General features: G+C 45.0%; 1 protein-coding gene across 1 annotated transcript in view; it reads right to left on the bottom strand.

The window, feature by feature from the left end:
* Positions 1-14054, bottom strand: part of B3GAT2 (beta-1,3-glucuronyltransferase 2) — a 76505-nt gene extending 62451 nt beyond the window's left edge. The window contains exon 1 of the mRNA XM_059400166.1: positions 13333-14054. Within this exon, the coding sequence (XP_059256149.1) occupies positions 13333-13953 (621 nt within the window). The 5' untranslated portion in view covers positions 13954-14054. The remainder of the gene's footprint in view (positions 1-13332) is intronic.
* Between the last annotated feature and the right edge of the window lie 3697 nt (positions 14055-17751).

The following is a 17751-nucleotide window of genomic DNA, read 5'->3' as shown; positions in this document are numbered from 1 at the left end:
GGTGGAAGACCAAAACTCTGAAAACTTTAAAACAGTGATGAAAGAAAAAGAGATAACATTAAAAAATGGAAAGACATTCCATGCTCATGGATTGGTAGAACAATTATTAAAATGTCTATACTACCAAAAGCAATCTACACATTTAGTGTAATCCCTATCAAAATACCAACAGCATTTTTCACAGAGCTAGAACAAATAATCCTAAAATTTGAATGGAAACCCAAAAGACTCCAAATAGCCAAAACAAGTTTGAAAAAGAAAGGCAAAGCTGGAGGCATCATAATTCCAGACTTCAAGCTCTATGACAAAGTTACATTGATCAAGACTGTATGTATGGTGATGGCACAAAAACAGACAATGGAACAGAATAGAAAACTCAGAAAACCCACAACAATATGGTCAATTAATCTTTGACAAAGCAAGAATGAATATCCAATGCGGAAAGACAGTCCTTTCAACAAACAGTGTTGGGAAAACTGGGCAGCAATATGCAAAAGAATGAAACTGGACCACTTTCTTACACCAAACACAAAAATAAATTAAAAATGGATGGATGAAAGAAATAAATGTGAGACCTGAAACCACAAAAATCCTAGAAAAGAACACAGGCAGTAATTTCTTAGACATTGGCCATAACAACTTCTTTCTAGATCGGTCTCCTGAGGCAAGGGAAATGAAAGCAAAAATAAACTACTGCAATTATATCAAAATAAAAAACTTCTGCACAGTGAAGGAAATAATTAACAAAACTAAAAGGCAACCTATGGAATGGGACAAGATATTTGCAAATTAAATATCTGATAAAGGGTTAATATCCAAGATACATAAAGAATCTCTAAAACTCAATACCCAAAAAAATGACCAATCCAATTAAAAATGGGAAGAAGACATGGATAGTTATTTTTCTAAAGAACACATACTGATGGCCAAAAGACACTTGAGAAGATGCTCATCATGACTGATCATCAGGGAAGTACAGGTCAAAACTACAATGAGATACCACCTCACACACCTGTCAGCATGGCTAAAATCAACAACACAGGAAACAACAGATGCTGGCAAGGATTCAGAGAAAGGGGAACCCTCTTACACTGTTGGTGGGAATGTTAATTGAAGCAGCCACCCTGGAAAACAGTACAGACGGTCCTCAAAAAGTTAAAAATAGAACTACCCTATAATCCAGCAAATTCACGACTGGGTATTTATACAAGGAATATGAAAATACTCATTCAAAGGGATACATGCACCCCAATCTTTATAGCAGCATTACCTACGTTAGCCTAATTATGGAAACAGCCCAAGTGTCCACTGACTGATGAACAGATACATAAGATGTGGTATATGCATACAATGGAATATTAGTCAGCCATAAAAATGAAATCTTGCCATTTGCAATGATGGATGGAGCTAGAGGATAATACTAAGTGAAATTAGAGGAGCTAGAGGATAATACTAAGTGAAATTAGAGAAAGATGAAGACCATATGATTTCACTAATATGCAGAACTGAAGAAACAAAAGAAATGAGCAAAGGGGGAAAAACAGAGAAGCAAACCCAGAAAACAGTTTCCTTACAATAGAGACCAAACTGATGGTTACCAGCGGGGCTGTGTGTGTGTGGGGGGGGGGGGGGGTGAAACAGGTGATGGGGATTAAGGAGGGCTCCTGTTGCGATGGGTGATGTATGGAAGCGTGGAATCACTATGTCGTACCTCTGAAACTAATATTACACTGTATGTCAACTAACTGGAATTTAAAGAAAAACTTAGAAAAATCCTTAAAAAGGAAAACAAGAACATAAAAGTAAAAAATCACAGAGCTTATCCTTTCAGTATATCCAGCAGGAATGAAAGGTAATAGGTAAATAGTTAAATAGAACCATTCAAGAAAAATGAAAACAATTCATAGGACTTGAGGCCCAAATACCAGCTCCAATGACTGTGCATAATAGAACTTTTCTGCAAGGCAAGGCTGCAGCACCCCCAACAGAAAAGACTCCCTGGGGAGGTCTCTAGCACTTTTGCCAGTGTGAACAGATGTAGCTGAAGAACTTTCCAAAGTTATAAAAATATCCCCAAACTGTCATTTGACCTTTAAAATTGACACTGGCATTTCAATCCTGCAATGCCAAGTTTATTTAGATGATCAACAACACATCCACACATGGATCATACTGAAATTCCCATTCCCATCAGCTGACGGCAGCATCTTGAGGCCACAGAGACTGTCAGGGTCGGTACAGTCATGGTGGCTCAGGGTTTTCTGACATTCTGCCTTTTGGAACATTTCCACTGCTCCTCTGGCCACCAACTTCTGAGAGAAGCTTATGTCCGAATGGTTAGGGAAGTTGCCCTATTGGCTCACTCTCCAGGTACGTCAGCCCACTTAAATCTCACAACTACCTACAGTCATATCAGACCCTGTAAGGCAACTGAGTATTAGGACTTTCCCTCATTTGTAAGATAGGCTGCATAGCTCGTGCCTCAGAGATACCATGAAAATTGAATAGCAGCGTACACACCCAAACACTCAGGAAGGGCCGAGCACACAGCAAGCCATCAGAAAACAAGAGTTCAGTTCCCCTGAGGCCATGAGGGAGGAACACACATTCTCCACTCCTAACTTAGTGCTCTTTCTACCAAAACTGCAGTTTTCAGACTTGGGGAGCATGGTCCCCGAATGAAGGGAAGAAATTCCCAGACCCTCAGCATTCTTACCTGCTTTCCTAAAACTCAGTTCTTGGGGAGAGGGGGAGGTTCTTCTTCCCTCTGCTCCTCTCCCGCTGCACAGAAAACAGCCAACTTCTCACTCATCCTGAATCACAGTACATGTACTATCTCACCATGGTCAAATCTCTAGGGCACTAAACAAAGGTAATTAGAAACATTGTTGTCTTTATTAAGAAAGTTAATGTCTTTAATGAATGGGTAATAAATCCCTTTGGAAGATGAGAGGTTTCTAATTATTTGCTTTCAACAAAATTGAAGGAGACCTAATGTCATCAGAAGATCATTAAATTTTCTTTTTTGCTGAGAGATCACCATATGGTTTTTGGCTTAGAGCTTGAGAGTTCAAAAAACGGAAGAACGCCACTACAAGAAAATGCTTTCCATCTTATTTACCTCTTTATGTAGACAAGGTTGACCTAATGAGAACAGAATTATGTTAAATCCTATCTCTTTCTAGCAATCAGTAATATTCATCAGTGAAGAGATAGCAACAATAAAATGCTCCATCCATATCATTAAGAATCCAGTTTCCAATAAATGTAGCTTTTATGCTTAAGAGTTAATTATCTAAGTTGGCAACATTTATGTGCTTTTTTACTATAAGTTAGTAACAATTTTGCAAAAATGATATGTACTCATGTGCATGGCATTTATGTTGTTTTGATTCCTTGTTTACTGCTACTAATCGCAGTGTTAACTCAATCTTAAAGAATTTTTAAGACCTTAGTTTATAGCCATAGGAATTGTTTAAAAACTGAAATTCTATCTATAATCATTTGTTCCTGCACCTATGTGTGACTAGAGGATCAATAAAGGATCTTGGACCTTAAAATATTGTGCTGAGATAAAATTCTGAGGGAGAATGGAAATTAGAAAAAGGAACAATATAAAATTTCCAGATGTTACTGGAAAACATACTAGTCAAAAGATGTCGAGTATAAAACTGTTCTAGTTTTTATAATATCCACTGTATGTAGTTTTCATTAATAAATGTCCGTACTTACAATTCAATAAAACTTACATGCTTTGCAAGCATTTTAAGTGATTTTAAAAATTTAGACATCAATTTGTAAACATCCTAGAGAGCGTACAATTTTACTAAATTCTTTCAGGAGTTAGGTGAGGATCATCCTACCAGACCACTAGGTGTGACGATTCTTGTGTGAGCGCGATCTGGAAGGTGCAGGGTCTACGAAGAATGAACAGGGACAGTACTCACAGCATTTGCAGGCAAGGAAGCAATGAGGGGACTTGTGGGTAAACACACACACACATACACACACACACACACCCCACTCCAACTGCTACATGCCCCATTCTGGCAGGAGACAAGCTTCAAAAGCTTTGTAAGCTTTTTACTTAGGAAAATGTAAGCAGTGTTTGAAAAAAGAGAAAACAAGCTGAGGGTAGACTTCCCAATATTGCCGGCCAGCTCAAGGCCAGTTCAGTGTCCCAGTTGAGGCTGGAGAGGGTTGGGCACAAGGTGAGGTGGTCAAAAGGGATCCTCTCTGCCTTCTGCAATAGGTACTGGAAAGAGAATTCTCCTGACCTTCCCGGCCCTAGCAAATGACCTTAAAAACCAAGCTATTGCTTGTAATCTCGTGCTTTAAAAATAGATTCATTGTCTTCTTCCCTTGTAATTTGCCATCTCCTTTGTAACACACTATCTCTGATTCATTTGTGCCAGCAACAATCTATCCTATAACAAGCTTGGGGTCCAAGCTAGGCCCTAGAACTACCAAGTAGCTAAAAATCACATCTAGGACCTGCTCTGAGCTACCTGCAGGCCAACTTCCTAGCTTTCACACACGCAGGAATCAGCTTCAGACCTCTTAACCCACAGGAGAATTGGCCTTCCGCGTCCTCTCAACCGAAAATGTCCTTTAAGATGCTTTTTATTCTCTTGCATCCTCCCAGGACTCTTTGTATCAAGCCCCGTTTAACTCTTGTCCCTCTAATCATTGTGGTAACACCCAGTGGTGTAGCCAAGACACCCGATTTATGTAGTCCCACTTGGGTACAGACTAATTGGGGAAAGTCAGGCACCTGCACCTCCTCCTCGGCCCCAGAGGCACAGTCCAGATCGCAGAACCAAGTATTTGGAGACATCTAACCAACGAAACAGTGCAGCAGCTGTTTGATATACCTCTCAACGGGGGCAGTCACCCACACAGGAGAACAAGGGCAAAAGAACTAATATTTATAACTTGCAATAGGTCAGTTCTTAGACAGCTATCCTATGAGGCGGGCAGCTTTTGCCAAAATCCTGCAACCACTGAGTGGTAAAGCCGCATTTGCACCCGGGGCTCTCTAACTCCTTTAACTCCTACCTACCTGAGCTGCGCACCAGCCTCTGGAGTGTGAAGAGAATATTCACGGGCTTTCTCTCTCTCTCCTTTTCAGCATGAAAGCTCTTAGCGTCAGCACAGAGGCCACATTTATCTTTAAGTTACTATGTAAGGGGCACCTGGGTGGCTCAGTCGATTGAACCGCAGCCTTCAGCTCAGGTCAGGATCCCAGGGTCCTGGGATGGAGCCCTGTCTCTCAGATCTTTGCTCAGCAGGGAGCCTGCTTCTCCCTCTCCTGCTCCCCATGCTTATGCTGGCTCACTCGCTCTCTTTCTCTGTCAAATAATAAACAAAAATCTTTAAAAATACATAAATAAATAAATAATGAAAGGTCAAAGAACTTGCCTGGTGGGTGATCTGAAAACCAGATGGGAACAAATGAAAGCATTCTCCGTACACTGCTATGCACAGACCTTTCAAAGCCACAGGTTTACACCAAAAATGAAGACTTTTTTCTTTATAGGACAGGCCTGGGGAGAGATGCCAACTCTTCTCCCAGAACTAAGTGTCTCACTTGGCATGCAGGAGATGGGGATGCGGCTGCCTACTCCTCCCATCCCATGCCCTGTTGTCAAGGAGATCTTCCTGTTCTCTGGATATTCACACACCCTCTTTGCTCAGGTGAACTATGGCTCTGTCCCCTGGGAGGGGTCTTGCTCCCTGCCCTGTTACCCACTAGGTGCCATCAACCTTTAGGTCTCAGTTCAAATGTCACTTCCTCTATAATCACTCCATACTACAACCCCATTAGCTGTCTCTGCTCTATGATCGCAGGCATCTGCATTTCCCTCAACAGGCACCGATCCTAGCATTAGTATTTAGTCCAGACATTTGATCTGTGAGGACTGGGATGCACCCTCTCTGCTCACAGCTGTATTACTCTCTGCCTTGACAAAGCATAGTACCTAGCACACAGTAGATGCTCAATGAACATTTGTTAAGTGGAGAGAAAGCATTCTAATTATATTCAAATATCTTCTCAATGTGGTAATGTTTAAGCTCAAGTAGGTGGAAGGAATCTTGCAGAGCTATACACTGTTACTGTTAAGATACAATTATTTTAGATAACTAAAATCTCAGTTAATGGAGAATGTTCAGCATTTAGCAAATTCAGCTTTCATGAAAGAGATGAAAATGCAATTTATAAATACCTGCCTTTCAGATGGAAGGAATGACTGTCTTAGTTTCTGCATGTAATATACTTTACTATTTATTTATTTTAAAAGATTTTAGTGATTTATCAGAGAGAGAGCAACAGAACGGGAGTGACAGGCAGAGGTAGAGGGAGAAGCACTCTTCCTGCTGAGCAGGGAGCCGGATGTGGGACTTGATCCCAGAACCCCAGGGATCATGACCTGAGCCGAAGGCAGATGCTTGACAGACTGAGCCACTCGGCATCCCCATACTGTACTATTTAAAGTTCTCTTTTCCCTGCTGGAGATGGGGGGGGGGGGGCAACTCTTTTAAGTTGTCAGTTATTTTAAAGAAAAGACCAAATAATCTGACTTGTGGTAGAGAACCTGATTGATCACCGCCCCCAGCATAGACATCTGCAGGGTTTTCCCAACATGCAGACTCAACCAATGATTTATTCATTTTGTTTTTAATGCAGGGAAATTCCTAATCCTCCTCCCCCCCCCCCAAAATAACGGACAAGACACTTAAGCCTTCTACCAACAAGCAACCAGTCTTGTGAACCTGACGGTGTGGGCCATCACTGGCCAGCATGAGCAGCACACTAGCGGAAGCTTCCGGCAGGTGCGCCTTTGTGCTCAGGGAGGAGCTGCCTCAGCCTGGGGGAGAGCGCAGCCAGCAGCTGTCCTATCCTGCATGAACTCAGCTCAGACTGACTCGGGTCCCCAGCTCCTCCCATGTGAAATACCTCAGTACTGTCCCTGACCCCCATTCTACCCCAGTACTTCCTCGTCCATTCAGTCCTGCCCGTCCTGAAAACAAGTGTGCTCAGAAGCTAGAGTTGCTGAGGTGTATATATTGAGTGAGGGAAAAATTAATTTTAATGCTTTATCTTCTTATAGAAATGATCCTTTTTCACAATAGTTTTAAAAACCACTACGTGTGTGTGTGTGTGTGTGTGTGTGTGTGTGTGTGTATGTACAAAAGGCTACAGTTTATATACTAACTTAGCAGTTTTCACCTGACTTGAAAAAACAAAACAAAAATCCAGTGGGCTATAAATAAAATGTGAGATGAAATAAAATGTTCATAAGATCAAATGGTATTAGGAGGGGAAAAGGTCAAAAAGGGAAACTGGAAGTTGATACGTCATACATCCAAGAGGACAAGACCTGAGTTTAAGTGTGGCAGCAGACAGCAACAATGTTAGAATACTCCTGCGGAGGGGCACCTGGGTGTGGCTCAGTTGGTTAAGCACCTGACTGTCGGTTTCTGCTCAGGTCAGGATCTCAGGATTGTGAGATAAAACCTCGCCTTGGGCTCTGTGCTCAGAGGGAAGTCTGCTTGAGATGCTCTTCCTCTGCCCCTTCCTCTGCTCTCACTCTCCCTCTCTCTAAAATAACTAAGTCTTTAAAAAAAAAAAAATACTATTGATCAAATGCTTTACTCACCACAATGACATATTTCCATCTGACTGCACATGTTAAATGAGATAAGCCTCAGAAAGGTTAAAAAAAAAAAAAAAAAAAAAAACGCAGGCTCCAGGAGCACCTGGATGTGCCTGACTCATGGTTTCCATGTAGGTGGTGATCTCCGGGTCATGACATGGGAGTCCCGTGCTGGGCTCCATGCTCTCTTCCCCTCTGCTCCTCCCATCTCTCCCAGAATACATCCATCTTAAAAAAAAAAAAAAAAAGTGCAGGCTCTAGAACCAGAGGACCTGGACTCTAAATTCTGTCTCTGAACCTGTTCAGAATTAACGACCTGCATGACCTGTTCAAGTTAATTCTAGGCATTTCTACTCAACTATGAAATAGGGATACCAATTCTACTAGAGTAAATGACTATATTGGGTTCCTGCTGCGCTTGTAAAAATCTGTGCTCACCGAAGTACTATGCTCAGACCTAAACATCAGCAGTCGGACGAAAGAACAGGAACATACCAGTACCTACCTCAGGGGCTGTTGTGAGGAACGAAGAATTTCAAACACTAAGAGTCATTCCTGGCCCATAGTGAAGTGCTCAACTGATGTCAACTACATTCTGCTTGTATCCATGGTAAAGAGTATTTTATTTCATTTTTTAAAGATTTTATTTGTCAGTGAGAGAGAGAGTGCACAAGCAGAGGGAGCAGCAGGCCGAGGGAGAAGCAGGCTCCCTGCTGAACGGGGAGTCCGACACAGGACTCGATCCCAAGACCCTAAGATCGTGACCTGAGCTGAAGGCAGACACTTGGCTGACTGAGCCATGCAGGCATCCCAGTAAAGAGTATTTTAACATTTATTTCAAATTATGCACAAGAACTACCAGGGACGAAAAATGGATTACCTTCATTTATTGCTGTGAATTGGAAATCTGTTCTAAACCTACCTACTTACTTACTTACCTGCCTACCTATGGACTGGTGTAACAATTTTATTTGTGTTTTGGAAGGGGGACTTGAGATCCATGCAAAACCTAAATATCATGCTTCAACAGCATTGCAAATCGAGTATATAATGTGTTAACTATACAGACTGAGTAAATATTTCCTCAGACTTCAAAATGTTTGAATAGACATATCTGAACATTATTGAATTCTGTATAAAAAAAAAAGCATTACTTGAATACCACCTGGAATAGTTAATGAATAAGGCTATTGACTTTGGTTCTTCTATTTTGCTTTTGTAGCATGCCTTAAAAGCAATTACTATTCCATTACTGTTCACACAAGAGAAAATTTACCAGCTTGTAATTTAGAGGCAAGTGGAGTAGACAGAAGAAAATGGAGTCACCCACTATAGTTTCCAAGAAGCAGGAGACAACAGTCTAAATGTTTAAAAGAGACACGTTCATTGCACCAAACAATAATCCGGGCATGTCTTTATGGCGATTCTTGAGAAAGGATAATCAGTGAAAAGTAGGCTGGAGGACAAAGAATGATGGAAAAAGACAACAAGAAGAGGCAGAAGAGAGAATGTCTTTTAAACCCAAATTGTTATATCTGGTCCATTAAAATATCAAAATCCAAATGAAAGCTGGTCTTCACTGAAAACTCAAAAATCAGCCCTAACTCAAGTACTATACAGTCAGGGCTGAATACAGAAAATCTTTAGATTTAACACTGACAAAGAAAATTGGCTGCAGTTTTATACACACACTTTTAGAAAATTTTCACGTTTCATCAGCCCTACAACATGATTATTAATATGGTTTTAGATGGGGAGAAATAAAACACAAAGGGCACATTTCAGGTAAAATAGTCATTTTATGCTACACCTAAGAGATTCTTCTGGATTTCTTCACTTTGGAAAAGATTACTAGCCCACACTAAGTAACTGTATCAAAGGTAAAAGTAAAGATAGCTCTCTGGTCTCCTTTCCGGAAACAGGCAAAATTTACTACTTGGGGGAAAGTGCCAAACACTGCAAATTTGAAAATCCTTTGGATCGTGGCTCCAATAAGCAGCATATAAAGAGGGGAGCATACTGATGCTTTAGGAAAGGAATGAGACAGAAAATTAAGCCTCAACTCCTCCACCTGCCCAGCTCACGAATAGCTTAACTGCACCCAACAGAAAAATCGAAACAAAGGGCCTCTTTAGTTCACTGCTTGCCAGAAAGGCATCTTCAAGACGCCTTCTCATTAACTGAGCCCTTTCACGTCCCCTCTTAAATGTCTCACAGTTGGCCTGTCTTCCAGTCTTTGCTCATTAAAATTAAAGTTAAATTTTCAAAAGTTTTTTCTTCTTGCTGGGAAAGGACTGTTTTTTTAACCTTTCGATTCAATTGATTGCCAAAGGTGAAAGCAACTTCACCTGAAAAGCACCAGCTTTAAACTCAGCAAATACTGGAAGGTTTTCTAGTGGAGAACAGAAGTCTCATCAATAGTGATATTGAAAATAGGACTAGATAGAGAGCCACATTTATCTGCAGGTGTAGCTTGTATTAAATGAGCTTAAATCCTTCACAAATAAGCTTTTCCGGAGGGTTAGACAGATGAGGTGCTCCGGCAGGCAGGATTACCTATGGTCTGCAGCGTACAACCCCATCCGGGCCACAGGAAGAGCAGAAAGACCTGCTGGGATACTGCAAACCTGAAAAGCTCTGTCCATCTCCTGCCGTGGACAGCCCAGTTTCTGTGGCTACCACTCCCCCTGAGCTTCATTTGCAAGTGCCTTTGGCCATGAAGGTAGCAAATACTTCTTTCCTGGCAGCATAGCTCAGTTGAGAATGGAAGCTGAAAATCAGTTAGCTGTATGGAAGAAGAAAGCAGCTCTCCAGTAACCAGGGAGGAATAATTGAACACAGATTGCCTGTTGCGCCTTTAATTTAATTTGGAGACCTTTCATCTTTTAGTTTCCTTCATTTGCAGCCAATGCTTAGCGAGCTAATTTGTACCTGGTTCATTTTCCTCCTTTTATCTTATCTACATTAACATCAACCATGGAAATGAGAAGCACTATGAATAAAAGATGAAGCCTGACTTGGGACATTCTCTCCTTAAGTACCATGAATTACTTAAAAACTAATTTGTGTGGATGCACAATGTAGAGGACTGAGATCTACATGCCTCACCCCAACAGCATCCTTTATCAGCATCTTCCCTTCCCCCAAGGGGTTGCAGTTTTTAGATGTTTTATCTAGTCCTACTGGTTCTCCAAGAGAACAATGTCTAGACTATAATCCACAAGGAATCATTAATCTTTGAATGGGTATAAGGCAGGCCACCCCATTACTGCACAAATCCAAGGATGCATAAATCCACGAACCTCACTTTTTAGAGAGTTCAATATCGCTTGCCTTACAAGGAGAAGAATGCATTGCAAAAAGGAAAGCTGAATGTATCAACATATATGCATGGTGAACAGATGCCCACTCTGTCCAAAAACACTGTGTGTGGGAGAGCATGAGAGGTGGTAGAGAAAGGGACTGGTCTTGAAATGACGGTCTGGGAGTGGCCTCTGGGAGCTACAGCATTTCAATTCCAAGTGTATCATGGGTATTGCGTTTTTAAACAGTCCTTCTATTGTACATTTTGTACCACTTGGCACCTCTCCATTAAAAAAGAGTTGCACATGCTCTTAAAATAAGTTCGATTTTTTTCATTACTTCCAACTGTACAAAATGTTAGTGTCTTGTAAGTTTTGCCTGTTTTTCCCTTTATAGTTTCCTCTGGGCCACTACTATTTTTTCTCTTCACCCTTTCCTCCTCTATATTCTTTCCTTTTTTCCAATGGACCATGAAAAAAAAAATCTAGTGTTTTTTTTCTCTTGCTGCTTTAATATCCCTCCCCAACAAGCCTTCCTTTCAGTTTGGGAAGCATCAAAGGAAGACTGTGCTCAATTGTTTCACTGCTTGTAATGCCAGCTCTTCCAGTCATCTAACCCCTTCCACCAAATGGGCCAGAACTGGAGAGAAACTGAAAAGTCACTCCCCCTTCACAGCCCATCCCCCTAAAAAGTTGACTAGTGATGATGTGCTGATGTGCATTATGTATACAAGACTACACATTCTTACAGGTAAGGCAACATCCAAAAAAGAAAAGAAAAGAAAGGAAAAAGACTTAGGAGTTTAAAGTTATGGTGTATTAAAATGTAAAGGTCTTTGCTTCAGAATACAAACCACCGTATCTTTTGGGGAAAGAATATGTAAGCAGGATCAAAATTAAAGCCCAACTTAAAAAAAAAAATCAGATTGTAGCTCTAATCTTATTTATAAGAAAGACTACCCCCTACAATGTCAAGTCTATCTATTTCTTCTGAAGGAACATGGAAAGAAAGCCCTACACTGCAAAAATTTGGAGAAGAAAGGATGGAAAGCATGAAGGAGAGGATGGATAGAAATGAAGGTGGCAACTGCCCTTAAAAAAAAAATAATTCTCAAACGCCACATATGCAGAAAAATTAAACTGAAAGGGTGCAAAGTCACTTTGTCCTGAGGTTAAGAAAGCCAAACAAATATTAGGATAAAGTCGTGGGGTGTGACGTTGTGACAATCTGACACACAGATTGTCTGGTTTACTTGGCATGGTGGGGGATGTGATGGAGTCTCAGAAGCAGGTCAGGGAATTTGGGGCAGAGGAAAGCAACAGTTCCACCAAGTGTCAAAGAATCCAAGTTTTTGTTTTCTCCCAGGTATCCTTGTGTATAAGGAAGAAGAGTGAAAACCATGCAATCTGGACCCATTCACAGAACATACACAGACTGCAAGATACCAGCCTCAAGCAGTAACACCTGTCCTAAACTCCTGTGGGCTCTGTACACGACTGACCTCAGAGGGAAAAGAGCCATTTCGGCAGCAGGGGACCGCGCTGCACCCAGGACCTCACAAGGAGCACTAGGATGCAATGGGCAGGTGCGAGAGTGGCTTGGCTAACTGGCCAGAGGGAGGCCTTAGAGAAAGGCTGAGAAGAAGAATGGGGCTGTCTGCCTGATAATTTGGGCTGCGGAAAGACATAACCACAGGGCAGAAGAGTCTCAACTCATTTACCAGAGGTTTTCCTCGAAAAAGAGGCAATCCCCAGAATCAGAAAGGGCTTTTGCGTCGTGCAAGAAGAGACAGAGGCTGGGCTCACATACACCCCGGAGAAGTCAGTTTCCTCTAATAACCATTTCCGTGCCAGCAGACTGTAAGAGAAGTTTGTCTCCGGGCTGATTTTTAGTCACCATCTCCACCTTCCTCCCGGTTATGGTTCTAGACTCGGAAGTACACCAAGACCGCCTGCAATGAGCTGGGTCCCTGCGACACCTGTTCCTGACAGCGTGCCTCCCCCAGAGGCTCTCCCTGCCATCTGGGCTGCATCCTCAAGCCAACCAGAGCCTTGCTGCTGGAAACACCCTCGCGCCTCACCTGTGCTACTCGCTCGGCTCAATCTCAGGACCAGGGGGACTGCGAAGCCCCTGGCCACACTCCCTCTCCCGAGCCACAGCGGTCCTCTCGTCCACTCTCCACCCCCATGGCCCGCGTAAACACACCGGGGCACCTGGAGGCTGCAGGCCGCCCGCGAGGAGCACTCCACCTGCAGTCCCGAATGGGAGTACAGAGAAGTGAGAACTCCCAAGTGCAGTCGCAACCCGGCTGGCCCCGAGGCCCCACCGGTGTACCCCCCAACCCCCCAAGCTGGGGCGGGCCTGCCGCTACCTCCTGAAACAGCTCCAGACTGTAGGTGTTGTCGTCGTCGGCGAAGAAGAGCACTCCCGGCTGCGCGCGCTGGTGCTGGTGCCTCTGGCGCAACCAGGCGAGACCGGCGTTACGCTGCTCCGTGGCGCGCGGCAGCCCGGGCCTCTTGTAGCGCCGCGGTGTGGGCACGTGCAGGTGAGTGCTGGGCAGCCCGGCCCGCGCCAGGAAGCGGCTCACCAGCTCGCTGCGCGCCACCGCGTCCTCCACCAGGATCCAGTGCAGCTGCGCCACCTGGCGGAAAGTGTTGGCCAGGCGGGTCAGCTCGGCTTTCTGCACCGGGCGGCTGTAGGTGGGCGTGATGGCATAGATGGTGGGCAGAGGCGGCTCGCGCCGCGGCCGCGGCTGCGGCTGTGGCTGTGGTCGCGAGTCGTTGCGCTTCTCCCAGCCGCGCCCGTGGCCGCTGTCGGGGCCGCCCCTGCGGAGCGGGAGTCGGGCGCCCCCGCGGCCCACCACGTAGGGAGAAAAGTAGGGGCGCGGGGTGAGCGGGGGCGCGGGCCTGCGCGTGTCCACGTCGAGCATGATGATGACGATTAGGATCCAGGGCAGGAGGATGAAGAAGCGGCTGAACAGCACGGACTTCATGGTGCGCTCTTCCTTGGCCTCTCGGACGCCCCTAAGAGGGGCGGAATGGAGGACCCAGCGCGCGGTTTGGACGGCGACGGCGCCCGCACTCAGGAAGCCGCGGCGGGCGCGTTCTCCATGGGGTCGGAGGAGGCTGCGGGGGCCGGGAGCCACGGGGCTCAGCCCCTTGGCGTGGGGAATCGGCGCAGGTGCCGAGAAGCTAGGGCTACAGAGAGCGCAGGCGGGCAGGCGCTGTCCCCCGCTCCCGGTGAGTCGGCGGGAAGCGGGACTCTGTCCAGCCGCGCGCTGCTGGCCCCGGAGTTGTGCCGAGCGCCAGGAAAGCGGTGCTCCCCGGCCGCTCTTTCTGAAGAGTGGGAGCTGGGAACCGGCCCCAGGGCTCCTTGCCACTCCCGTCCCGCGGCGCTGCGGGCGCAGGGACTCCAGCGGTGCTCCCAATGCGCTCTCCGGGGGGCACCTTCGAGGGCGGGAGGCAGGCGCTGAGGGCTCTCCTTGGTCACATCCCAGCCGGGGCGGCGAGGACCGGGAGGGGACGCCGGAGCCCCCCGCTCTGTTCGCGCGCCGCAGCGGAAGCCTGCACTCCCGTCCTTTTCTCTTCTCTTCTCAGAACCTCTCCAGGCTCCGGCAGCAAGATCCCAACGCAAGGAAAGAAAGAAAAAGCGAGGGGGCGGGGGCGCTGCAGACTCCAGCGTCCTCCCAGTCCTCCTGTGGGAAGACAGCAGCGCTGCTACTGGCGGAGAGGGGCTGCGAGGGGGAGGTTGTGAGGGGGGCCCCGGCTCTCCGCGGGGTCTGCCGCGGACGGCCCCGAGAGCTAGCTCCGGAGGCAGCGGCTGCACCGCGGGAGGAGCGGGAGGAGGGTCCCCGCGGGGCTGCACGACCTGCGGGAAGGGCTGGAAGCTCGTTAGCTGATCTCCGCACGCTCTTAGCTTCCTGAAATACTGCAAGGTCTTCAGAGATCAGCCAGGAAACCCCACTCACGTGCGAAAAACTCGGGAGACCTAGGGTGGGGAGTGAGGGGAGAAAGGCGGAGAGGGTAAAAGACCCCTTTTCTGGTCCCCAACTGCAAGATTAGTGTGCTGAGGTGTGAACCCGACAGCGGCAGCAAAAAACGCTTCCAATGGAAAGCAAAAATCAATAGAAGCCCTGGGAGACGGAAGGGTGCGACGCATAGGTGTTTGGCTTGTGAGATGGTCCATGAGAAAGAATCCATTCAAACGGTTGCTGCCTGCCTGCAGTGAGATCATGGGGGGGGGGGGGTCCTGAAACTCCAGCTGAGTAGGTTTAACTTATTTTTCCCCTCAGTAATTTGGAGTCCCATTTCCTCACAGTTCACTGCCATCAGAATTATTCCGTTTGACCCTCCCGACGATCCTTTTAAAGAGGCCTGGAAAGTGGAATCACCTTCATTTTATGGCTGAGAAACCTGAGGCTCAGAGTTTAAAGTGATTTCTCCGAGGTCAGTAGCAAGTGACCAAGTGGAAATAGAACGGTGGGTCCCCGGAGTCCAGCCCGTGGCTTCCTCGCTGCTCCGCCTGAAGAAATCCCATTCGACACAGCCGACGGGGAGGGGTTGGCCCTCCCAGATGTATAAACACGGCGCAATCAACATCAACGAGATATACCCAGACATATAGAACCATGACAGTGCCAGGAAAACAAGTAAACAGCTGTGCATAGTTGGGACTTTTTCTGTCTAGCAGACCTACTAGCCGAGTTCCTGGCTGTCTTTAATGTACCGGGAAGAAGAGGAGCCAGGCTCACGTCCCAGGGAGGTGCTTGCAAAAGCAGCAGGAAAGCCTTTCCCCCCTGCCAGGCCATGATAAATAATTTCTGAGCCCATCTTCTCTCGATTGTTTGTCTTTCCCAGTCTCGTTCACAAATCCCTCCCATGGCGCATTCTGTGTGAGGGCGTGCTGAAAAGCTCTGGAGCGGAAAGCCCACCCCACCCCTTCCAGCCTTTTTGAGAGTCCTCAATTTCTTAGCCCTACCCTTGCTGATCTATCACCTGGCGCTGGAGCGTCTGCGAATTTCCCTAATTTCCTGCTCAGGGTCTGAAACATGAGGGTGAAATTTAGGGAGTTAGCAGGTACTCTCTCCCTACCCTTCCACCAAAAGGGCTAGTCTTCTGTCCTGACCTCCCAGTATCATCCACAACTCGTACCACAAACTTGGCAGATTAGTGCCTCCTAACATAGGAAACAATGAATCCATTAGACCCCTTCCCTGATTTTCAGCTACCCTAATGGTCCTCTGACTATAACACAGCCTCCTGAAAACGTGTGGTGATCAGGCACCTGAAACCAATGTCATTATCTTGGGGCAATTATGTAGGGGAGGGAACCCAGGAAAGGCTTTTAAATACTAGAAAACAGCACACACACCTGGCGACCCTTGCCAAGATTACTGAAGTCTCGTTCATCCTGCTGGAATTTTTAATGTAGTTCAAGAGAAAGGTCTTGTATGTTAGCTGGAGTGCGGCTCAAATGGTTATTGAACTGTATTAAGAAACTTCACTAATCTTTGTTAGTCGGGAACTCTTGGTTATTCTTATTCCATAAAAACCCATTCCTGATTTTTTTTTTTCTCCAGCAACCAGCCTATTCACAGATGAGACACTTTCAAAATGAATCAAATTTTGGAAATTTGAAAGGTGTTCCGAAGTCACAGGTGTCCTACAATACAACATTTAACTAGCCTGTTCACATTAAGGAGGTCACTACATTGTTTCTAGTATCTTTTGTCAGCATTTGCGTCCAGGTTTACCTCATTCAATCACCTGCTGGGGGCATCATGGTTCTTGAAGTCAGGCCGACCTTGGTTTGATTTCCAGCTGGACCAATTTGAGCAACTTTAGAAACTGGGGGAGCCTCTGTTTCCTTACCTGGAAAATGGAGTTAACAATACATACTCCATGGAAATCTTATAAGGATTCAATGGGATAAATATTTCACCGAGAACTGGCATTATGCAGGCAATGAATGGTATTTAAATGCAGGTAACATTTGTTCAAAAGAACATCTTAACCCAGGAGATCTGCAGAATTATCATCACACAGGAATAAAAATGAGTTCCATTCTAAACAGGACTGATAATGCCCCTAAATAGGGCCCCCACCAGTCAGGAAGTTGTCAGTGGTAGTCTTCCCCCACCTGATTTAAAGAAATATTTATCCCAAATACAAGGTGCTGCTTGTCATGCAGTAAGGATGACATGAATCCCAGTGACATTTCTTTCAAATGACTGAATATGCCATATTGTTTTACGTTCAGTTACTCAAAAATGTGAACCCACATCTTTCATGAGCAAGTCTGAGTCAAGAAAAAGACATAAAAATATTAAGAATATCCATTTGAAACATAAGACCAGGGTAAAACACTTTTAAGTGCAAAAATGTATCATACTTCTAAAATATTTAGAGAGTTTATCAGGTACCAGAATGGAAACAACTCCTTTAAGTGGAAGCTTGAAGAAAATGTCATTTTTATGAAGCATAATCACTGAATAGCTGTAGTACTTTTCCACATAGTCTATGATATTTTTATATAAAAGAATTTAAACTTGATCTGTGGCTGATAATGAAGGTTGGTGGAAGTCACTAGAGTAATTAAAATAATTACCTAACTTCAGAGCTTCTGTACATCCTCTCAGTGTTTATTTTCATTTAATCTCTCTAATTATTTGTGTAACAAAGTGAGCATTGCTTCATCTGTACTAATGAAGCCTTAGATTGCTGGCATCAGCCACAGCATTTCATCAGCATTCGGTGGTTGTTCTCAGATAAACAAAGGTAAAAAAAAAAAA

This window comes from Mustela nigripes, chromosome 5 (assembly GCF_022355385.1).
Source record: "Mustela nigripes isolate SB6536 chromosome 5, MUSNIG.SB6536, whole genome shotgun sequence".
Taxonomy (NCBI): domain Eukaryota; kingdom Metazoa; phylum Chordata; class Mammalia; order Carnivora; family Mustelidae; genus Mustela; species Mustela nigripes.
This window is presented reverse-complemented; position numbering and strand designations above follow the sequence as displayed.